The sequence below is a fragment of the Chrysochloris asiatica genome, unplaced genomic scaffold (assembly GCF_000296735.1).
Source record: "Chrysochloris asiatica unplaced genomic scaffold, ChrAsi1.0 scaffold00135, whole genome shotgun sequence".
In the NCBI taxonomy this organism is placed as follows: Eukaryota; Metazoa; Chordata; class Mammalia; order Afrosoricida; family Chrysochloridae; genus Chrysochloris; species Chrysochloris asiatica.
The window spans coordinates 1518843-1543310 of NW_006408653.1; the positions used below are offsets into that span (position 1 = coordinate 1518843).

Here is a 24468-nt window from a genome sequence, read left to right on the forward strand (position 1 = left end):
AGGTTTCAGTGGTACCTGTTCTTTCTGGACCAGAAAGAAAGACCTAACAGTCTGCTTTTGATTATCAGTCAATGAAAAATCCTACAGATCACAGTCTTTTGATTTGATTCACAACCTTTCGTGAAGACGGTACATGATGAAGCAACATTTCATTTGCTCTGTTGTGCATGGGGTTACCATGAGTCAGGGTCGACTAGAAGGTAGTAAACAACAATCCAAAATCAACCAACTTCTCTTCCCAGGTGGGGTGAACTTTGACTTTAGGCAAAGGTCACTGAAGTCATACTCCAGGCATGAAGTCTGACCCTGGAAGCTATGGTTTATATGGTGAGGGCATGTGGTCCTGTGGACTGCAGGCCTTCCAGCAGGCGGGCTGGAACCTGAGAGACATAAGTGAAGAGGATAAGAAAGCTCTTTGTGAGAAATACAAAATCAGAGAGTAGAATGAAATGGGATAAGATTGGGATGGAGTGGGAGTAGAGAACACTGGGGGGGAGGAGGACTTGGGAGCTAATTGGGCCCTTCCTCTAGCTGGGGAGATAGAATCTTTTGAATGAACAGTCACAAGAATATCAGGAACAAGCTGGGGGAGTCCAGCTGGACTATGTACAACCTCCAGCCACCAAACAAAAACGACCCCTTCAGGGAAATGAAAAGAGGTGCTAAGGTGAAGCTTTATTGAAGCTAGGGTTGGAAGCATAATTGCTCAAATTTAAATAGCAAGGAACTTTTTGGTTAAAGTTCAAAGCACTTTTCCACCCCTCACCTCAGGTCCAACCCAATCTCTCCCAAGGTGGCTATGGGTAAGTTACTTAACCTCTCTGTGTTTCTCACTTAGAGATTGGAGGTAACAATATTATGTTGTTGTTAAGTGCTGTCGAGTCGGGTCCGACCCATAGCGGCCCTGTATAGGATTTCTGAGACTGTAAATCTTTATGGGAGCAGAAAGCCTCATCTTTCTCCTGCGGAATGTGGGTAGTTTCGAACTGCTGACCTTGAGGTTAGCAGCCCAACTTGAAACCACTACGCTACCAGAGATTGTATAGAGGCAAAAAAGGTGGGCAATATTTTATATTTAAAAAATTATTTTTTTAGAAGAATCTAGACTACATTACCCATGGTGGGTGGGAGAGGCAGCTCCAGGGTTGGCTATGCTGGGACGTCCCCCTTTGCTAGGGGCTTTCTGCTAACATTCTCGGTAATCTTTCTCTGCACCGCTGGCACACGGGTGAATGGCAGGGCACATCACCAGAAGGAGAACGAAAGAGATCCCTTAGGAGTCTCCAGCAGTCTGTGGGAGAGAAGAGCGCCGCCCCCCGGCTTTCACTGGAGGAGGGAGAGGAGCAGAGGGGGAAAGGATTGCTTGTTTGTCTCTCGGAACACCCAGATAAGAATCTTTTGGCAAGTGAAGTTGCTTCTCGTTCTTCCCAGCGGCATGAGATCTAATTCGCAAACGCACCATCTTGCCTTCAACACTTAAATGGAAAACAAGCAACCCGGGGGAGGAGGCAGACAGGCCGCCGAACTCTGCAAGCCCGTTCGAGGGATTAGTGTTTCTTGAGTCTCTCACTTAAGGTCCAGAATCCACCCTAGGGAGGTTACAATTAAACACTGGGAGAAAACGGTATCAGGCTGGGCCTTAGGCCTTGCCAGTAAAATGGGAACTAAAATCTGTTTGTGAGCTCAGATTTTAAAGGGAGATACTATTTATTCCCGCCCCCCCCCACTGGAAATCTGGTTAAATTAGGGCCCCTCTTAAAGGTAACTAGCTTTAGAGGGCTCTGTTTCCGTTTTCTGTGTTTCTGTGGGCCGAACGCCCAGGTGGGTCAGCGAGTTTCTTTCTGGGTGGAATGACGAATTCCTCTCGCCCGAATTCTAAAATGATAACTTTGCTTAGTGCTGCAGCTGCGAACGTCTGGCGTCAAACGGCCCATTCCAGAACGTGGGGCAGCAGCGGGGGCAGAGGTGGGGGTAAGCGGAGACGCGGTGAGGTGGGTCTAGATGAAAATCCGGGAGAGCGACTAGGAGGGAAGTAACGCCTGCCCTTCTCGGCCTCGGCCCCTTTAAGTGCTTCACTGACTCAGCTAAGCTTCCCCCTCAGGTCGCGTTTTTTATGAATGAAAAACGTCCTTACATTCATTATATAAACAAGTCTATGCTGATTGGACAATGGCCCCCGGTGCATAAATTATGTAAAGCAGAATCCTGAGGGGGTGGGGAAGGACTAGCCCTTGCCCAATGGGGGTCGGAGTTGGTGGGGAGGCTCCAGTGGATTTGCCCGCAGACAGGGTAAACAAGAGGTGATGGACAACCGCGGGAGCGGCCTCGGGCCAATAGGAACTATGCTGGCTTAAGGCCGCGGGCCAATGGCGGCTGGCAAAGCGGGGGGTGGGGGGGGGGGCTGCGGGGGGCCGGGCCAGCGATCCAGTCTGGTTGGCAGCTGCGGCGCAGAGTCCAGCCGCTAGTGCGCGGAGAGGTTCAGCCTTTCTGGAGCGGTTCGGTCCAGCCTTTCTCCTAAGCACCCGGGGCCGGTGCGCGCGTGCGTGAGCGCGCCTGCGCCGCCAAGACCGCTGCTAGGAGCGGAGAGCCGCCGCCTCAGGTGAGGGGGCGTCGTGGGGCAGGAGACAGTGGAGCTAGGGCCAGGAGCAGGACCAAAGGGCCCAGTTAAAGAGAGTTCACGGGCTTATTCAATCCTTCAAGTCGGGTGCACTTTATGTCTAGGGTGAGCCCCAAGGCCAGACGCTCCCTCCTTCCGTGGCCCGGTCTGGTTCGTCCAGTTCGGCTTCTGGAAGGTGCCGGGCGTCTAACGGTTCCGGAGCGCCAGGAGTGGGTTTCCGCAGGTTGAGGAGGGGACGCGCCGGGCGCGAGGTGCGGGGGCTCCGGGGTAGGGATAGTGGAGGCTGGGCGCAGAGTTGCGGGTGTACGGTCTATGAAGATGTGAGCGCCCCGAGGGGACTGGGAGGCTCGCGAGAAGAGACACTGGTGAAGCTTTGCAGTTGGGAGGAGGGGGTGCGAAGCAGCTCCTAGGGGAATATTTGCGATGCGATGCCCCCGAAGCCTCGGGAAGGGTTAAGTGACACAGGCATGTGTAGCCTGCGGGATTGGGGGTCGGCCAGGAACTTAAGCAGGCCTTGCAAGTTTCAGGTTGTGGAAAGTGGACACTCACTCCCCCTCTCACCCTCCCCCACCCCACCCCACCCCCATCCCCCAGCTGACTGAGGGAGTCGGGCCGCGAGGCAACTGTCGAGAAATTGGGGAACATAAGAGCATCGGCCTGGGGATGGTGGAAAAAAATCCGGGAGGGGGATCAGAGTGATGCTGTGGAGCCCCGGAGAGGATTAGGGGTTGGCCGCGGTTCATGAAGGGAAGGGACCTGTAGTGTGTGTGTGTGTGTGTGTGTGTGTGTGTGTGTGTGTGAGAGAGAGAGAGAGAGAGAGAGAGAGAGACCGAACTCCTAGTCGAAAAGGGGGTGCCAGGGAGAGATGTTTGGTTTTTGGTGGGCGAGGGGGAGGTGGTAGCGCCGGCGCCGCAGCTCGTTTTAATGAATGTGGGTGATTTTATGAATGAAGCGGGTTTCTTTGGTTTGCTCGCTGCTCCCTGCGGCTGTTTTTTTTTTTTTTCCTCCCTTTCCCTTTTTGTGAATGAAGCATTGAGTTCGTTTCCTAAAACGCTGGGGTGAGAGGCCTGCGTCGGAGGCTGGGCGTGAGTTGGGGGTGGGGGTGGGGGCGCGTCCGAAGGAGTTTTCTTGCCTGGGGAAGGCTGGGAATTGGGTGGAAGTGTGTCTATTTTGTGAATGGGGCCCTGCGCACCGGATCCAGTTACAGCTTCTACCTGATGTGGCGGCCGCGGCTCGCTCTCCCATTCATAAAATCAGGCCCGCTGCGCGTCGCGGGGGAGGGGCCGCGATCGCGCTGCGCTGCCGGGTGCGAGTTTTCTTGGGGACACTGGCGAGGGTGGGGGGCCAACAAAGGGAGTGGTTTAAGCTGCGGGATGAACTCGAGCCAGCACTACAGGCTTTTTTTTTTTTTAATTACACTTTGAAAACAGTTTTTCTAGCCCTGGAACTCCTGAGAGAGCTGCATCAAAGATTCTCAGTACCTCTTTTGGGTTCGTTTATATTTTTTATTAAAGATCATTTTTGTTTTCCATGGTGGAGTGTTTTGCTGCATATTTCCTCATGAAGCTGAAAATATCTCCCCCTCCTGTCTTCCATCCCCCAGCAGACATTTACAGAATTTTTAAGGCTACTAGTTAATATAACAGAATTTTTAAGCCTATAGAGAGGGCTGGTTTTCGTGCCCCTCAGTCAACTGAGTTTGCTCTGATTTTGCTTACAGGTTGGTGGCGTTTGAGCGAGGGAGGGAGGCTTTATTCTGAACGTTTTGGCGCTGTTTGGAAAGCACAAAGCAGGCTGGCCGGGAGTGTTTTTCTAGGAAGTTAGGAACTGTGTGTTATTTCACTTCTCTCTCTTTGACTTTGAAAATATCTGATTACTTAGGCTAAAGTGCTGAGAGGAGGCTGCCTGTGAAAGGGTTTCCTTGTACCCTGCTCACTTTAAAATATTTTATATGCTCCACAGTGTGAAAAACAGAATTCAATGGAATTGCTTTTTGGAAAAAAAGTTACCTCTTAAGATTTTTATGCAAGTGAAACAAAAGTCATCTTATATATATATATATATACTTAGAGTTTGGGATGAATGGAATTAATGTTTTGTGCCCCCCCCCGTCCCCATTTTGTTGATATAACTGTATTTTTATTTGGAAAATAAAACCGTATTTGGGAAGATGGAACCTTTGTAAAACTATCTCTTATATAAGATAAGCTCTCTCTCTCTCTCTCTCTCTCTCTCTCTCTGACTCTTTCGACCCGTGGCTTCAATCCCCAGTCCCAACACTTGCCAATGCTAAAATGTGTTGTTTTTAAATGGGATCGGGGAGGACAGTCTGGGGAAATTGACTAAACTGTAGGAAACTAATGGAACTTTTTTGGGGGGGGATCTTTTTCATTTAGTGCATTTTTTGCATTTAGAATATGTGTAGTGGATGTAGTTTTCTTTATCCATTACTTTTGAAAGATACCAGAGGGCTTCAAAAGATTCTTGCAGAAATTTCATTATCTTTTAATTTCATTTTTCCATGAACTTTTGAAGCCCTCTTGTATTCAGTTCCTTTATAAGTTGGAGATTTGATAGCTCTGTAGTTGCCATGGAGATATTTTTGACATTACATCCATTGCACCTATATTTGGAAGAGTTATGTGTGAAGATAGTGTGCCTCTCTGATCAATATATTCCTGGAATTATCGCCAGTATTTTATCATTGACCTACAAAGTACTTTTGGAAACATTATGTCAGATTTTTCATTGTCTATAACTTAGAATACTTAAACCTAGTTTCTCTATTTCCTGTCAAAAATGTAATCATCTCTTAAAAAAAAAAAACCCAAACATAACAAATACCCTGAAAGATCAACTGTATGAAACAATCTTGAAATCACCCTTTTATAATTAAAAACAACTTTTTTTTTTTCAAAGAGAAGTAGCAAACCTACACCTCCACAGGTCATTTAGTGACTGTCTTATGATCTGACCTTTTTGTTCATTAATGATGAATGTCTGGCAGTAGTGAACACGAGGGTGAGTTGGTTGTGATAACAGTGGTTTTGTGTCAGCTTGGCTGGACCATGAGTCTCAGTGGTTTGTCAGTTATGTAATATAATTTGGCAATTATATACTAATATAGTCATCCTCCACTTTGTGATTTGATATGTTCATCCTCCATTTTCATATAAAGCAGATTGTCCCATAAGGACCTGGTCTTTGAAAACCTAATCATATCAATAATTGAGGCAGTGGTTGTTAAGTGCCCTTGAGTCAGTTCCTACTCTTAATGACCCTGTATATGGTTTCTGAGGAGTAGCTGGTGAGTTTGAACGCTGACCTTGTGGCTCAGTGCTTATTCCACAGCTTCACACCAGGATGCTCATCAAGTTAGATGGTGGATATGTGCCCTGGCGTCGGTTCCGACTCATAGCGACCCTGTACAGGGTTTCCGAGGCTGTAAATCTTTGCGCTAGCAGAAAGCCTCATCTTTCTCCCGCCAAACAGCTAGTAGTTTCAAACTGCTGACCTTAAGTTTCACAGCCCGATTCTTAACCATTACGCTACCAGAGGTGCTTAATAAATGAGGAGTGGGAGTTAATCATAATTGATCCAGAGAGAGAAAAGACATAGGTATAGTGTGCTCATTTGATGCTCTTAGTTAAATTTGGTGTTAGTCTGTAAAATGTACACTTTTGTTGTTGTTAAGTGCCGTGGAGTTGGTCTCTGCACAGGGTTTCCGAGGCTATAAATCTTTATGGGAGCAGAACGCCTCATCTTTCTCCCGCGGAACTGCTGGTAGTTTCAAACTGCTGACCTTGCGGTCTACCACGCTGCTATAAATAGTTTAGAGACAGGTAATGATTTTGCTCAATTCTAAGAAAAAAGCATTACATGGAGGCTTCAAAAAGTTCTATTATTTTAAATTACATTTTCCTGTGAACTTTTTGAAGCACCCTCCTATAAAATTAATCTCTTCTGTTTTTTCACTTAAAACCTTCTATATTTATATTACAGGAGGACCCTTCTCCGCCCGTCCCCCCCCCCTCAGAAATTACTCAATGCTGAAACCTTTCAAAGTGATATTAGAGAACTTGAAATCACCATGGATGGGTTTTATGATCAGCAAGTCCCTTTTATGGTCCCAGGGGTAAGTTTATGTGGCTTTTGATTTGGCTTTCTTCTTCAAATATGAATCTTCTCCTTATCGGTTTAGTAGTACGGCCCCCTTTGGACCCTTTTATTACACTTTAACTTCATTGTTGGCTTCTTTCAGAAATCTCAGTCTGAGGAATGTAGAGGTCGGCCTGTGATTGACAGAAAGAGGAAGTTTTTGGACACAGATCTGGCTCATGATTCTGAAGGTAGTGAAGCTTTCCCCTTCTTATGGTATAGCTTCCTCAAATCACTCCCAGGATAAATGAGCATATAGACTCTTGTTTCTCGTACAAGAATTTCTCTCATTTTGGTGCCTTCTGTTTTTAATTCCAGAGCTGTTCCAAGATCTCAGTCAACTTCAAGAGGCTTGGTTAGCTGAAGGCAAGTTTCTTGGCTGTCCTATTTTCCATATAAAACATTTTACTGTGCTTTTTAAAAATAAAACGTAAAGGTCTAAAATAAAAATCTTTTTTGCAGCACAAGTTCCTGATGATGAACAATTTGTCCCAGATTTTCAGTCTGATAACTGTAAGTACCTTTCTAGTGGTAGTATATTTGTTCTGAAATTTGTTTGGTCATGGATCATCCATGTCCAGTATATTCTTTGCAGCTATAACCTGCAGATTTGGAATGAGTTTAAGGTTGAAGTGGTTTTTTTTTGGTTTTTTTTTCCGGAGTTAACTCTGAAAACTTTTATCTCATTCCATATTGATATTATTTGTAAGTGCTTTATTCCATTGCAGGTAAGATTACTGAACATAATTCATCCTGTTTCTTTTTGCCCAGGAAGACTAAATGCAAGACTTCAAGTGCAAAGTTACAAATTAATGGGTATTCCATATCAGATGTTGGGCTGAACTTCTACAAATCAAACATTGTCATACAGCATTTTGTTTTATAAATTAAGTCCTGAGTGCAAATGATGAACATGCCCTGTTTCTTTCTTATAAAAGTGCAGAAGAAAATACTTAATGGAAGATTCTAGTTAATTGGGGTTTCACCTGATGGGATTGCTGATTTTGCTGATGATTGCTGATTTTGTTTCCAAGTTGAGAAAGGGTGATCACTTGCTCTAATTTTTCATGTAGTTCCTGTGACTTTACTATTCAGAGAAGAGTTTTAAAAAAAAACTGTTTCTTTATCTCATTACTTGAGATAACACAATGCAGTGGGTTGGACAAAAGATGCTCTCAATGCTGGTGGTGGCATGGCTAGATTTGTACTGATCTTTCAGGGCTGCCCTCAACAGGTTTGGGAGCTTTTATGGTCTAGGCAGAGAGCTATCAAGGACAAAGCTTGCTGATGAAATTTGAGCAGCACAGGGCCGCTCTAGAGAGCATTAGTCACTGACGAATGAGCAGGTTTAAGAGAGGCCTGGAGAAAATGCTGCCTCTCTTGAGAGTTGCATCATACAGAAATGCATGTCTCTTAGTCATAGTTTATAATAGCAAGCACCTGAGCCAGGCAAGGATACGATTTCTCATTTTGCACCCAATAAATTCTTCCCAGCTTTGTTTCATCTTGGGGGTGGGGGTGGTGTGTGTATGAGCGTGTGTATGTGTGTGTGTGTGTAAGTCAGTGAGTCAGTCACTGGAAGAGAGAGTATATTCAGGTCTAAATAAAAGCTGGGTGTTCTAAATCGTTAATTGAAAGAATGGAGGTCCCAGCTAAACATTCTCTAATGATAGGCCTGATTTCCAAGGCACATTGCCATGAGACTTTAAAAGGGAATAAACTGTACCTTAACAGATGCATGGTTACCTTAGCCTTGTCGCAGCTTGCTGTGGAAGTTTTCTATAGGAAAGTAAATGCATGTTAATTATTGCCCTTTGATTGCTTTCAAGTTATTGGGAAGCTTGCCACTGAAAGGCTAAATAAAGACAACCCAAATTGTGTGTGTGTGTGTGTGTGTGTGTGTGTGTGTGTTTGCAAGATGAAAGACAGAGGATTTGTAATCCTGCTTTGTTCTGTGTTGACAATTTGGCCCAGCTTTTCCATGTCTTGTTCTGAGCAGCATAAACTACAGTCTGTTTGTGAGATGGCTTTCTTGGCAGAGACTCTTTGAAATGCTTTTATGACACTTTTGTTTGTTTCTCTGTAGCCCAAAGAGTTAAAGGGGAGGTGAGATGACTGCATTCAAATTGATTTCATGTGCTGAAGCAAGGGCATGTTCTTTAGAGAAAAATGTCAGCAAACAGGATTTATAGCTGCAGAGATATTTATCTGGAGAAATTAGCTAATGTGAAGGGAATCAATAAATGTGTTTTGGCTCCCTAGAAATAATTCCTGCTCAGCAAATAGAATGTGCTTAAATTGTTTAATTAAAAGGAAACAAATAAAAAACCCCAAACTCAATACTATTGAGTCTGTTCTCACTGTAGGACAGAGCAGAAGTGCTCCATAGGTCTCCCAAGGCTGTCAGTTCTTAAGAAAGCAGACTGCCGCATCTTTCTTCAACGGAGTAGCTGATGGTTTTGAACCATTGACTGATCGGTTAGCAGCCAAGAGTTTTCACCGCTGCATCACTTTGGGAGATGTTTCTGCTTGCCAAGCATAATGTGTGTTTTTTACTTTGTTTGCTTTTTGCTTTAACTTAAGGTTGAGTTTTCCTATGTTTTAAGGATAAAACAGATGGTGGAGTAGCCTAGAAAAGCCTTTAAATAATTCTTTTTCCCTCTGTGACTCAGATTTCTGGAGGTGGAGCTTAGAAAGGCTAACTCCCAATAGATAGACTTGTTTAAACGTTAGGCTGGAACACAAATGGAAGGTGGTGTGCCTTTGAGCCATTAGTTCTTGCTGTTGTGTTGGACTTGCAGTTCAGGCTGATAGTGCAGAGCACAGTACAGCCGGCTGAGTGACTCCTGTGCTGGGCAGCAGACTCCTTTTCAAGGAGCATTTCACAGCCTTGTGTGGAGATAAGCTTCCACTCCAGTCATCTTCTGGAAGAGCCCATGATTACACCAGGGGAGGGGGAGAAACTTAGTCAAACCTACTGAAGCCTTTTGAGGTGATTTGAATCACCCAGGCAATGAACCAAAAGCAAACTTCCATTTACTGGGTAAAGCAAACCTCTTTGCTAAACTCTGATTCTATAATCTCAGTAGCAGGAACATTTTAAAACAAATGTTCTTCTGTCCTCCTGTGGGTAATAGCCAAGCTTTCCTGTTAACAATGATGAGATAATTTTCTTCTTTTTTTTCTTTGGTGTGTGTGAGAGAGCGCGAGAGGGTAAGCCAGAGACAAAGTAATATGGAAAGCCATTTTTATTTTGGAATAGTGGTGATTTGAAGATTATGACTTACTTTTTTTGGTAAACTACAGCTCAGTGTCTAAAGAGATTGTATTTTATAAATTTCCCAGATCTATTTCCTGCCCATAGGCATTTATCTGAATTAATGAGACTATTGTTCTCATAAATCTTTATAGATAATCCCAGTCTACTTCTAGCTATACAATTTTCACCTCTACTTCAGAAATGGAGACATTAGTAAAGTATTCCTTGTTTGGAAACCTTAAGGTTAAATCCAAAGGTTTAAAAAAGTATAGCCTAAAGACCATAGTGGGGTTTGCAGGTGCTCCCCCATTGTCCCTTGGTCCTGAGAAGTAACCCCAGAAAGGCCAGATTGTTTGAGCTTGAAGGTCCCTTTCACAGAAGTTCTTATCCAACTCTTTTTTACAGAGGGGATAATAGACAGTCCAGAGAGCTGGAGAGGACTGAGGCCAGGAGGGAGAGGTAAAGTGAAATGAGAAACAAAGAATATATACATATATTAGTCACACACACATGAAGGGGCTTCAGAAAGTTTGTAAGAAAATTCCATTATTTAATTCCATTTTTCCACATACTCTTTGAAGGTCACATACAGATTAGTAGGTAAATAGATAGATAGGTATATTGTTGTTAAGTGCCATTGAGTTGTTTCTGACTCAGCAATCCTGTATAAGGTTTCTAAAGAGCGGCTGGTGAGTTTGAACTGCCAACCTTGTGGTCCAGTGCTTATCCTACGGCTCCACAGCAGGACTCCAGATAGGTGTATAGATACTTAGAAACAGCCCTTGGGAAAGCCAAAGCTTTAGGGAGATTGCTGGCTGGCCAGTCCAAAACCTCAAATCTCTTCCTTTTATGATCCAGAGCAAATTTTTAAACAACTTGGTGCTTTGAATTTTTCCACCTAAGATTTGAAAGAGAGAGAGAGAAAACAAAATGATAAAGACTGATGCTTCGTAGAAAACATTAGTATGCATATAGATAATGTCCATAAATTGTTTGTAGCTAATATGTATATGAGCCATGGTGTGACGCTGTGGGTTAATGCGCCAGACTGCAAAGCCATTTGAACTGCAAGATTGGCAGTTCAAGCTCACCAGCTACTCCTCGGAAACCCTATACAGGGTCGCTATGGGTCAGAACCAACTCGACGGCAGTTCACAACAACAGCAAAAACAATATGTATATGAACATATAGAGCCACCAAACCAGGGGATCTGGGTCAATAAACAGATAATGTTGTTGTTATGTGCCATCAAATTAGTTCCGACTCTGATAGGGTTTCTGAGGATTATCTGGTGGGTTTGAACTGCCAACCTTATGGATAGCAGTCCAGTGCTAATCCTTCAGCGCTACAACAGAATGTGTACAAACAGCTTTCATACACATTTTCATATCAAGGCCTTAGCTGAGATGGAATGCAGGATACTTAGACTTCGGGAGAAGGGTGTTACATTTTTCTGAACTGACTGATGGTGAGTTCAAGGAAAGTGATAGATGTTATTATAGATAAATAACAGTTTTGTGTGTTTCTAATAGAGTTTTTAATTATAACTTTAGTGGGAGGGGATAATAATTTTCTTTTTGCTATGTTCTGATTTTTTGGAATTACATTTGTTTCAGTTACGGTATTGTGAACCTATCAGCATCTTGAGTAACTTAAGATATTCATGCAGAGCAGAAGGCATGATCTGTCATGGCTTCCATACCACATCCAATTTAGAGAATTGTGTTAAAACCCAATGATCCTGTTTTCCCCTTGAAGTGTTCTTTTAGATCTATGTTTTCAAAAGAGTAAAACGACTGGAGGAAGTACATGCAATTTCCTAAGAACTGGCTAATTAAACTGATAAGATCGACTTTTCATAAATACATTGCAGTAGATGGCTGGGAAAACTGGAGAAAGTGTCACAATAACTCTTGAGCCAAAACACATGGATCATAATCCTATTTCAATATGAGATTATTCAGCCAAATTAAAAAAACAAAACAAAAACAAAAAACATTTATTGTAGTTTATATCATAGAAGCAGCTCCTTCCTTTTTGAGAGTACTCATCTTTTTGGACTCAGATACGATGTAGTTAAACCTCCACGTTTACTTGTTCTGTGGTCTTGAGTCCATTTCTGTTTGCAAGACCCTCCTTAAAGTCATTTCGTTTTTGGAAAAGTAAGAAAGAAAACTGTTGGCGCTTTTAAGAGGCTTAGAGAAGTGAGAAATTAAGGATATCAGCAATTAATCCTTTTCAAGAGCCAACTGTTCTGAAGGTTGGGGGGAAACGAGGAAGAAAGAAAACAATGTTAAAGAAAAGCACAAGAAGAACACGGATTGAAGGGTTATTTGAGCTCAGGTTTTACAGTGCTACTTTCAGACACTTTTGTTAGCCAGTCCACTACCTTATGGTTGAGTGAGAGTGCTAAAGGATTTGAAATCCTTCCTATTTTGAAAATATCCGGAATCCTTGTCCTTACATGGACTTCTGGTGTGGCGCTGTAGGATCCGCACTGGACTTCAAACCTCACGGTCAGCAGTTCAAACCCATCAGCTAGCTGCTCCTCAGAAACCCTATACAGGGTCACTATGAGTCAGAACCCACTTGACAGCACTTAATAACAAGGATCCTTATACCCAGAACCTAGAGTGACCATGTATCTAAAAAATCCACGGGATATATTTAACAAAATCTGTTTTCATGTAACTTTAATTTAGTTGGTTTTATTAAAAACAATGGGTTTTCCCCTCATGTGTCTAGGTTCTTTGCTCCTAGTCTTCTAATGAAACCCAGAAGTATTTTCAGGCCTTTGTATTTAGTAAGAGGGACTTGGGATGGAGAATTACCCATCTTTGTCAGCTGCATAGATCACTTAGGTAGGTGCCAGAAGAAACAAAATCCTGGCATCAATCAAGAAAGTGCCATTTATCCCCTGCTCTTCAGGGCTTTCCGCTTTATAAGATTAAGAGATGGGTAGCATGATAAAGCCAAGAATTTGTTCTGTCTGCCATTTCTATCATCTAGTAATATCATTGTTTTAATTTTAGTCCCAGAAACAATGTTACTTGTAGGGGGTTGGGGTGTGTGATTCTCTACTGAGAGACTGTTCTTGCCTCACATTTCTTGGGTTTTAATGGTGGTAAAATACATCTAGGCTCAGAGTCTGACAGCCCCCTTACGGGCGGATGGCTGCCCTTGAGGCAGCTTGGGCCCCATCTGTGCCCTGGCACACAGTGCTTCTCCACTTGGAATCCAAGGACCTCTGAGTCTTGTCATGTTGCAGCTCCCAGCTCTTGGATAAGAGCCAGGCATGCTGATGCCAGTACCGGATTAGGTTGCTTTTTAAAATATTCATTTTGTGAACTCATCAAGCTCATTTAACAGAAGCATTGGTTTGTCAGTTCCTATCACTACCCTAATCTTCTAAGAGGATCCGCTTAAAGGAGAGGAATAGGATTGATAGGTATATGTGTGTCTAAGTGTAACCAGAATGGAAGCGCACCTTTGGGCCTGGTAAGTAGATCAAAGTGAACTCAGCAACTCAGATGTTACGGGAGAAGAGTTTCCACATAAAAGCACTCTCCATGTGGCACTGTAGGATAAGCACTGGACCCATAAGGTTGTTTGAACTACAAGGTCAATGGTCCAAAGTCACCAGCCACTCCTTGGGAACCCTATACAGGGTCGATATGAGTCAGAACCAACTTGATGGCACTTAACAACAACATCATGGCAAATAAAGCGGCTCTGCTGCCTAGCAGGAAGAAGCATCTAGGAGAAAATTACAGAGGGTGCAAGATCATCCCAGGTAAAGGATAAAATCTTGCTATCAAAAAGCCTGGTGTGGCACTGTAGGAAAAGCACTTGACTGTTAACCACAAGGTCTGCTGTTCAAACTGGCTGCTCCTCAGTAATCCTATATGGGATCTCTTTGAGTTGGAACATAGTCAACAGCCCTTAACAACAATAACATCAAAAGGCTAGGAGATGCAGGAGATGGAGGCTGAGCTGTAGAACAGCCAAGGCATGGAGTGGGGGATGCTGTGGTCAGAAAGCCTAGAGAAATGCTCCCATTGGCACCATCTGAGGTCACTGAAGGGATGGGGGCTGGGAAAAGGCTGTGAAAGGAAGTAATCACAAGATACTGAAAACATCCAAATACTTTATGAAAGATAAAACAACCTGTGAGCTGACATTCCTCTTCTAGATTTGATTTTTGTAAAGTAGTACTCTTTTCCCTTGAAATAAAGTCTAGTCATCAGAACGGCTCCATCAGATCTCCCTTAGGGTAATTACTGAAGCTTGGCAAAAAAATCCCTGAGACACCAAACCAATTTTTAGCTTTGTACTTTGTGATGTCCTTAGAGTAGATTTCTCCCTCTAACCCAGATCACCGCACTGCCTGTGTGATGTGTCATGACTGTTCAGGAGAGTATTATAAACCCTTTAGAACAGATCCAAAGCCAGGCACAGGATCTGTGAAAACTTTTTAATAGATAGGGAGCCCTCTCCCCCATTTCAGCTAGAGAACATACAAGTGCCTCCAGGCACCCCCCTCCCCTACTGAGGAAGCCAGATGGCTCCTGATGTAGCTCTTGGTGATGAATTGGAGAAGCCAGGAGGTTAGCTTCCACAGAGAGCCATTCTGTAATGCAAACCAGCTCGCTTTGGGCCAAGGAAAAATACTGCTGAAGTTTCTCTCCTTAGGTTGTAACGGAAAGATTATGAACACAGTAACTTCTGGTTTTTCCTTTCTCTCCTTTCTCCATTGGCCAGAGGGCACTTCGGACCTAACTTGTAGCTGACACCCTTGCAGATTTCAGCTAGGGTCTTGGTCAGCTGAATCCTGTGCCCCTGCAGTGTTTTAATTTCTTATATAAACACAACGCACTGGGTGAGCAAGCGTCCCTGCAGCGACAGCTGGGCTCTGTTACGTCTGCCCTGGGGAGCTGAGCTGTAGATTCCCCCTCTTGCCTGAATGGAGCATTCCAAATTGGTTGTGAATGGAGGGCGGGGCGCTCTTGCAGACTTTTTCAATGAATAACCAGACCCCATTGTGCAGACTGTGGAAAAACAACCAACTTGAACAACACTGGGACTGTTAGAAATATGCTTGTGATTGGCAGCTTGGAGAGCCTCCAAAATTAGTTTCCTTTGGCTTCCCTGCTGCTCCCTGTCCTCCAAGCCTGGGTTTATTGGGGTTTGTGATTTTCTTTTAAGTACTGATTTTAACCCTTAACTTGCCAGACTGATGACCTAGACTTGTGAGGAAGTGCTACTACTGACCCACAAGGCCAGCAGCGAAGTCCACCTCCCGTTTCTTTGTCTCCGTTTTTAGACTGTAGCTCTCGAAAGGGAGTGATCATAGAGAAGAGGATGGGTTAGCTTCCCGAGAGAGAGAGGTGTTGGGACTTGATCTGAGGACATTACTCTTTTTATCTCTCTCACTTCTCGTGGGGCTGTGGCTTTAGCTCCCCGTGCAGATTCTTGTCTGTTCTGCTCCTTTGACCTCGGGGGCCCAAAAAAACCCAGGGTCTTGCTTAGCACAAGGCAGATAATTCACTTAGGTTTAGATTTTAACGTAGGGGTGACCAAGCTGTCATTTTCCTCTCCCTTGGGCTTCGGCCTCCTGTTTAATTTTCATCCTGTGGTTGGATCATTGTCATTTAAAAGTGACACTCCCCACATGGGTACTCCTGCTATGGGGGAGTCTCACTATGGCTGCAACCCTCCCCAAATACTTTGCCTGGAATGACCAGCCTGGAAGTACTAGAAGTATTTCTAGCACAGCCTCTGAAGAACCCCTAAACCAGAACTAGGCTAGGTTCTAGGGATTCCCATACCTCAATAACAGCTACCCTACATTCTCCAGCATCCTCAATAGCAGTTCACAGACACATCCCTGAATGGGCTACACCTGGGCTGTGTATGATAAATATAAAAAAGGTAAGCAGTTCTAAAACAAAACATCTAACAGTAACTATCCACTGCAATTTACTCTTTTGTAATTTTATAAAGACCTCTTACTTCCTGCTCCTCATCCTCACTACCATAACAACACTGTTTGCATTTGTGTTTTGCTGAAAGGTTTTTTTTCCTGAAATATTTCTCTTACTATAAATTGGTCTTGAGCAATAGGGATGTCTTCCCATCCCTATTTTTGAAAAAAAGAAAAAGAACAAGCCTGGGCAGATTGTCCTTTTGTGAGTGAGTTTGAAACCTCTCAGGAGGCAACCCTAGATATCCTCAATGTAAGAGGATGCTTATATTTCTGCATCTCCAGTGAGGCTGAGGACGACTTAAGCTTACATAAACACTTTTCAGTTGAGTGCCTGGAAATGCTTTGTAATTGCCTGAAAGGGCACTTAATGAGGGTCTTTTATACTTTGCTCATAGAAAAGGTAGAATAGAAGAGGGACAACGGATATCTCTTCCACATGGTCACCCAGAGTAAAGACCAAATCCTGGAATGCCTGCCTTAAGTTTCCCAATGTGAATTTTAATAGAGTACAAGTTAATGGTGATAACTTCTCTGTGCTAGAAGATATCTTGAGTCAGAAAGTGTCTGCACCACCACCGCCCCCCGCCCCCTGCACCACCAGCTTCCTTTACCTCCTTTTCTTTCTCTGCCAGCCATTTCTTGAGGAATCAGGAGAACACAGTAGAGCCCTGATGTATTCTGCATTTTGATGAATATTAAACTTATTCACTGCTTCCCAGTTTTCCTTCCTGTTGAAAAACAGGAAGCAGACAAATTCTTTTATACTCTTTGTTGTAGTTGTTGGGTGCCATCGAGTTGGTTCCAACGCATAGTGACTCTGTGCAAAACAGAACTAAACACTGTGCGGTCCTGAGTCATCCTCACAATCATTAGCTTCAGCCCATTACTGCTGCCACTGTACCAGGCCATCTTGTTGAAATCTTCCTCTTTTTCACTGACTCTCCACTTTATCTAAGGAACTCTGGTAGCGTAGTGGTTACAAATCAGGCCATAAACCGCAAGGTCAGCAGTTTGAAACTACCAGCTGTTCTGCAAGAGAAAGATGAGGCTTTCTGCTCCCGTAAAGATTTACAGCCTCGGAAACCCTATACAAGGTCGCTATGAGTCACAACTGACTCCACAGCATATAACCACCACCACCACTTTACCTAGCACGATCTTCTCCAGGAACTGGGCCCTCCTTATAAGATGTCTCAAATATGAAAGACGAATTCTTCTCATCCTGACTTATAAAGAGTATTCTGACTGCACTTATTCCAGCACAGATTTGTTTGTTCTTCTAGCAATCCATGGCACTTTTACTATATTTCTCCAAAACCATAACTCAAATGCATCAATTCTACAGTTATCCTAAGTCATTGTCCAGCTGTCACATGAATATGAGGCTATTAAAAATAACATGACTTGGGTTAGGCATACTTTAGTCCTCAGCTGACATCTTTGCTCTTGGACACTTTGAAGAGGTCTTATGCAGCAGATTTGCCTAATGCAATACATTGTATGAATTCTTGACTGCTGCTTCCATGCGTGTTGATAGTGGGTCCAAGCAAAATGAAGTCTTTGATAACTTCAATCATTTCTCTATTTATAGTCATGCTGTTATTTACTGGTCCAGTGGTGAGGGTGTTTGTTTTCTTTACATTGAGGTGCAACCATACTGAAGGCTGTGGCCTTTCTTTGATCTTTATCATCAGTATTTTAAGTCCTCTTCAGTTTCAGCAAGCAAGGTTGTATCATCTGTATATCACATGTTGTTAAATAGTCTTATTTCCGTTCCTAATGCCATGTTCTTCATCATGTAATCCAGCTTCTCAAATTATTTGGTCAACGTACAGATTGAATAAGTGTGGTCAAAGAATATAACCCTGGTACACAACATTCCCTGATTTTAAACTTTTCAGTGTCCCCTTCTTCTGTTTGAATGACTGCCTCTTGGTCTGTGTACAGTTTCCTCATGAGCACAATTAAGTGTTCTGGAATACTCATTCTCCGCAATGTTGTCCATAGCTTGTCATGATCCACACAGTCAAAAGCCTTTGCATAGTCAAGAAAGCACAGATAAACATCTTTCTGGTATTCTCTGCTTTCAGCTAAGATCCATCTGATGTCAGCAATGCTACCCTCATTCCTCTGAATCCAGCTTGAACATCTGGCAGTTCCTGTCAATGTACTGTTGCAGCAGTTTTTGAATTATCTTTAGTAAAATTTTACTTGCATGTGATATTAATGATCTTGTCCAATGAATTCCACATTCTGTTGGGTCACCTCTCTTTGGAATGGGCACAAATATAGATCTCTTCCAATCAGTTGCCCAGGTCTTCCAAATTTCTTATCAGAGGTGAGTGAGTGCCTCCAGTGCGCTTCAGTTGAAAGATTTTGTTGAAAGATTTCAATTTGTATTCCATCGATTCCTGGTGCTTTTTTTTTCGCCTTCAGTGCACCTTGGACTTTTTCTATCAGTACCATTAGCTCTTGATCATATGCTACCTCTTTAAATGGTTCAACATCATCCATTTCTTTTTGGTACTGCAACTCTTATCTATTCTCTCCATCTTCTTTTGATGCCTTTAGCATCTTTCAGTATTTTGCCCACGTTGTTGTTGTTAAGTGTCGTTGAGTCGATTACGACCCATAGCGACTCTGTATAGGGTTTCCAAAGAGCAGCTGGTGAGCTTTAACCACCGACCTTGCAATTCAAACTACTTTGCAGTCTGACGCGTTAGCCCACAGTGCCACACCAGGACTCCATTTTTCACATAGAGTCCTTCAGTATTGAAATGTGAGGCTTGATTTTTTTTTTTCTTCAGCTCTCTCAGCTTGAAAAAAATGCTGAGCATATTCTTCCCTTTGAGTTTTCTAACTCAAGGTCTTTGCACATTCATTATAACTTTTTTTTTTTCTTTCTTTTCTTCTTGAGCTGTTCTTTCAAGTTTTCTTTTCAGGTCTTTTACTTGATCATTTCTTCCATTTGCTTTAGTATCTATACACTGGAGACATATACTGTAAGTGTCTCCAAAAGCAGAGGGAGCCCTTCATATGTGTCTTCATGTCCGTCTTTGCCTTAGCACCCAGCTTTGCACACAGTGAATTCTTGGCAAATACTTGGTAAGTGAATTGTGCACATCACCACATTCTCTATAACATTTCCTTCCTATCCCACCTTTCATTAGCGCCCAGCACCATCCTCTAGCTGATAAGGAAGTAACTTAGTAGGAAAAGGTCTCAAAACCTAAGTTTTGAGAGTCCTTGGTATGACCTCAGAGATAAACAACAAAACTGGTTCGGGCTCTTCCTCATTTTCTATTTCTACTTTTAAACACATGCACTAGCCAACTCTTTTTAGGCTGCATTTAGACTTGGTGCAGCTAATGCTATGTTTCTAGACTGCATGTGCTAGAGAACAAGTCACAGTTTAGGCGCCCTTGACGCACTTGCTGATTTTCTGCTTTTAGGAGAAGTAGGGCTATAGATAGAAGAGAATAGCTCTGCTGAGAGAAGCCAGTTTCCCTAAGATTTGGATTTTTCTCCTGTCAGATTATCAGGATGAATTTGATAAAGTGTTCCATAGTGCTGAAATGCTATCTTTAACACTTCTCTTTAATGCCAGTTTAGATGAGAATGCTGTAAGTTGAGAGTAAATTATAGGAGGGATGTTAAAGCTCCAAGATTTAGCTTTTCTTTTTCTTTTTGGCAAAAATGCCCTGTTTCTCCTTTTCCTTACTGTGTGTTCCATCGAGCAGTCCTTCAAGGTAAAATGCACTGTGGTTGTAGTAAGGGTTACAGTACAGAGGAACTATACTGTTAACTCTAACAACGTTGGAGCTGAGAGAGCAGGGGTCTCTTTAGACCCCTTTCTCACTCTTAAAAGTGAAAAAAAGATTTACTACATTGAATAAGTCCCCTAGGAAAGTATAAGGAAACTTCAAAAAGTTTATGGGAAAGTGGAATTAAAAGCGAATGAAAAATTTCCATGAACTTTTGAAGCCCCTTCATACTAAACTGTGGCTCTGAATAAATAACTCAAATCCCTCCTTTTGGTATAATCAAACCAGTCAGTCAACTTTCTATCCTATCAGGCTCTTAAGCACGAAGGTAGTTGAAAGGGGAGATTTGCATTAAAAGCCAGAGGAACCGATAATTTCTATCTTGACTCTTCTCAGAGTGAGCTCTGTACCCTTGGACAAGCCTTTTGTTCAACAGTTAAGTCCTTTGGTTTCTGTATTTAAAAACTGGTTCTAAGTGGTGAGTCTGATTGGAAGGGGAGTGTACTACTTCTGTCTGGGATATGACACCATTTTTATACACAGAAATGTTCATGTTGCTGTTAGATGCCATCAAATTGGTGCTGACTTACAGTGACCCTATGCCCAGCAGAATGAAATACTTCCTGGTCCTGTGCCAACCTCACAATTGTTACTACATTTGTGCCCAGCACTGCTGCCACTGTGCCAATCTATTCCGTTGGGGATCTTCCTCTTTTTTTTCTGACCTTACACTTTGCCAAATATGATGTCCTTTTCCAGGGACTGGTCCCTCCTGATAATATGTCTGAAGTATGAGAAATGAAGTTCCTGGCTTCTAAGGAGCATTCTGGCTGTACTTCTTCCAAAACAGATTGGTTTGTTCTTTTGGCAGTCCATGGTACTTTTAATATTCTCCTCCAACACCACAACTTAAGTGCATCAATTCTTCTACGGTCTTCCTTATTCACTGTCCTACTTTCACTTGCATATGAGGTTATTGAAACTACCATGGCTTGGGTCAGACAGACCTTAGTCCTCAAAACTGCTGACACCTTTGCTCATGAAAATTTTTACTTAATGCAATATGTTGTTTAATTTCTTCACTGCTGCTTCCCTGAGTGTCTTAGACTACTTCAATATTTTGTTCATTTATCTTGATGTTATTGGCCCAATGGTGGGGAGTTTTGTTTTCTTTACGCTGAGATGCAAACCATTCCGAAGGCAGTGGTCTTTGATCGTTATCAGCATTTTAAGTCCTCGTCACTTTCAACAAACAAGGTTGTATTATCCTCTGCATATTGCATATCGCATATCGCATATCGCAGGTTATTATCAAGTTTCTTTCCAATCCTGATGCTATAATCCAGCATCAAATTATTTGCTCAACAGACAGATTAAGTAAATATGGTGAAAGAATACAACCCTGGCATATACTTTTCCTAACTTTAAACCATTCAGTTTATATATAAAGATGAGTTTATATCAAGGAAATGGCTTACCATTATAGTCCCAGGTCCCCAGTACAGGAGAGATGGCAACAGAGAGGGTAAGCTTTCCTATAAATTGATTAAAATTGAGAGCAGGCCACACCCCTAAAGAAACATACTTTCAACTGATTGACTGCTTATAACCAATCATCATATCAACTCCTAAACCACTGGGAATCCTGGCCTGGTCAGGTTTTACACAGAACCCTAACTATTACAGGGGTGGAAAGGCAGTTTCTCAGCAGTGTGTTGAATGGGAATGTTGGAAGCCCTGCTTTCTTCACAAAGTTACAGCAGTTCAAATGCAGTAACTGTTCCTTGAGGAGTCCTGGTGTGGCACTGTGGGCTAATGTGTCAGATTGCAAAGTCGTTTGAACTGCAGCGTCGGTGGTTCAAGCTTACCAGCTGCTCCTTGGAAACCCTATACAGGGTTGCTATTGGACAGAATCAACTCGACGGCACTTGACAACAACAACAACTGTTCTTTGGGAGGAAATATGGCTATCTGCTCTTATAAACATTTACTCTTTAAAAACTCATAGAATTCAGTGAGTTTGCTTGTGGGTTTTGTAAGTACAAAAACCACCATTTTCATCTTTTTTGACTTTTATCTGAAAAGGGTCTTTGTTTTGACTTCTAATGGAAGCTTTGGTCTGGGACTTCTTAAACTGGAACTACTAATGTATTTTACCACCTTTAGAGCTGATTTCTCTTCTGTAGAATAGATCTTGAATCATTCCACATTCCAGGGGGCAGTGAAGGCCCAATATACCCTAACACCAGCCCTATACAAGCAAAATGAAAAAGCACTTCCATCTCCAGATCCTGTGGAAGCACTGGGGACTTGACATCTAAGCACCAATTCTATATCCAATCAGCATTTCTCCGGACAAAGCAGCATTCTTCAAGCCCCAGTATGTTACACAACCTTGACCCATGTTGCTGTTGTCAGCTTGAGCCCATAGCAGAGATTTAAGAGTTATGTGAGGTAAACAGAACACGGAAGAGGGGCTTACAGAGCTGGCTTCTTGGTTTTAACTTCTTCATGATATCAGTTCCAGTGTCTAATTTAAACCCCAGGTGGAGGAGATTCTATTCACACTATCTCTATTCTATGCACTAATTTCACAAATCCTGGAAGACATTCCACCACACCTTTTCAGGTGGCCTTTTAGAGGTGTTGTAGATACCACTACCTTCTAATGCTATCATACATTTGTAAAGTTGGTCTGGTTCTTTTCTAATCTCCTTTTCCTCCCTTTAATTTCAAACTCTTACATTCAAGGCCTCTGGATTTCGATCTTTAGAATTCTAAAGAAATCTGATGTCCCTCTTTAACCCTGTGTTTCTTTTATCACTTTTATGAATTGAGTGTGGGTTCTCTGGAAACAAAAGTCTCCGTTCTATCTTTTGAGCTGGGAGCCCTTTTTTTTTAAGCTTTTATTGTGTATTGAGTGAGTGAAGGCTCACAGGACAAATCACCATTTTTACATTCAGCAAATCATTGTAATGATTACCCTCCCTTCCATGCACCCTTAGCCAACAGTATTTACCTCTGTTACCTAATTTTTTTTGGGGGGGCGGGGGGAGTGAACACATATCATGTTGTAAATATATATTTGTTTAAATGTCTAAAGGCCACATTTTGCAAGCTATCCTCCTCCTGTGGGCACACTGCCTTTTCCAGTCCACGGACCTAAAGTCCGCTGCTGTTTTATCTCTCTAAGTCATTGCCCCTGCCACCATCTCTGTTGTTGCTACTTTTCTGGTCAGAATCCCTCGCTGCTCTCATGTTCTGCCCTTTTGATGGTCCTAGGGTCCTCTGTTCCTAAAATGACGTTAATTGCTCCCCGTTTTAGTTGGACTACGACATTTACTGGTGATTGTGATGATCACCAGTAGAGCTGAAAACAATTACTCAAAATTGTATCATAGTTTTATCCCCCACATTATAAGACCCATCTAGACAGGAGGAAAGTTATTCAGTTGGGTTTCTGTCTTACTCCCCACGACTGACACTAAGCACTTTCGTGTGAGCTGTTAAACCAGCCACTTTGTGCCTTTGTAATCCCCCAGTTTTGGTAGCTGAAGTCTAAGTTGCCCATTCCTATCAACCCAATGTACTGAGGAGACATGTTTTATCCTTGATATGGAGAATCCTTCCCTATTGGGTTGGAATTTGGGGCAGCCTCATCCATAATCAAGGGTCCAGTTGATCAGGTTGTAGCAGTTTATGCTTGCTCCCTGTTATCATATTTCTTTATCTTCATCTGGTCAAATTCTGGCCAGCAAGCCATTCACACTAGGTCCAATGAAGCCCGTTGTTTTAATAGGTGCTCACCTACAAATTTACTGGGATTACATACCAGAAAGAATCCAGGCTCCTGAATTTCCAAACACTTAGTATGTTGATGTTAAGGGCCACTGAGTATGTCCTGACTCATAGGGATCTGGATAGGGTTTCCAAGGCTATAAATCTTTATGGGAGCAGAAAGCCTCATTTTTCTTCCAAGGAGCAGCTGGTGGACTTGAACTGCCAAATTTTTGGTTAGCATTCCAGTGCTTTTCCTAGGTAATCACTGCATTCCTTGAATGACACTGTAGGATAAGCACTGTACTGCTAACTGCAAGGTACGGTTCACACCCACCAGCTGCTACTTGGAAACCTTATATGGGGTACTATGAGTCAGAATCTACTCAACAGCACTTTACAACAACAACGTTGTTTTGGGCAAAAACGGTTTCTCCTTCCCTCACCTCTATTCCAACTATAGCAAGACTTAGCTCTAATTCACTAGGTTATTTTACTCTGATATTCCCCAACATTTTCTTAAAAGGCATCAGGAATTTAAGAACTTGAATCTGTTTTTTTAGGTTGGTCCAGTTACTATGCCAATGTAACCCTAACTCGGCTTATTTTATGTCTTACCCCATAGTCCTTGTCATGATTATAAATTCAAAGCCTTTTTCCCCTTAAGCTAATTGTATTAACCCAAGTGTCTGAATTTCTATCTCTAAATCACACACAATATAGTGGGTTTATTTTCTGTCTACAAACCAGGTCATGAAGCCTCTCTTCTGCTGACTAGTAGGTTTTTTCCCATTACCTGGGAGAAATCTGATTCCTGGAGCAAGATATTCCAGGAACTTGCTTTATCAGTTCCTAATTTCAATCTTGTATTGTTACACAGAAGATAATATTGGTCATGATGCAATT

At 42.7% G+C, this 24468-nt stretch overlaps 1 protein-coding gene across 2 annotated transcripts in view; it reads left to right on the forward strand.

Annotated features, from left to right (window-relative positions):
• Positions 1-2470: 2470 nt before the first annotated feature.
• Positions 2471-24468, forward strand: part of ETV5 (ets variant 5) — a 90072-nt gene continuing 68074 nt past the window's right edge. The window contains exons 1-5 of one of the 2 annotated variants that reach the window (XM_006869756.1): positions 2471-2599; positions 6620-6752; positions 6879-6966; positions 7094-7141; positions 7238-7288. In XM_006869756.1, the coding sequence (XP_006869818.1) occupies positions 6708-6752; positions 6879-6966; positions 7094-7141; positions 7238-7288 (232 nt within the window). In that variant the 5' untranslated portion in view covers positions 2471-2599; positions 6620-6707. Of the gene's footprint in view, positions 2600-2966; positions 3083-6619; positions 6753-6878; positions 6967-7093; positions 7142-7237; positions 7289-24468 lie in introns of those variants that run through there. The other variant, XM_006869755.1, reaches the window with a different exon arrangement.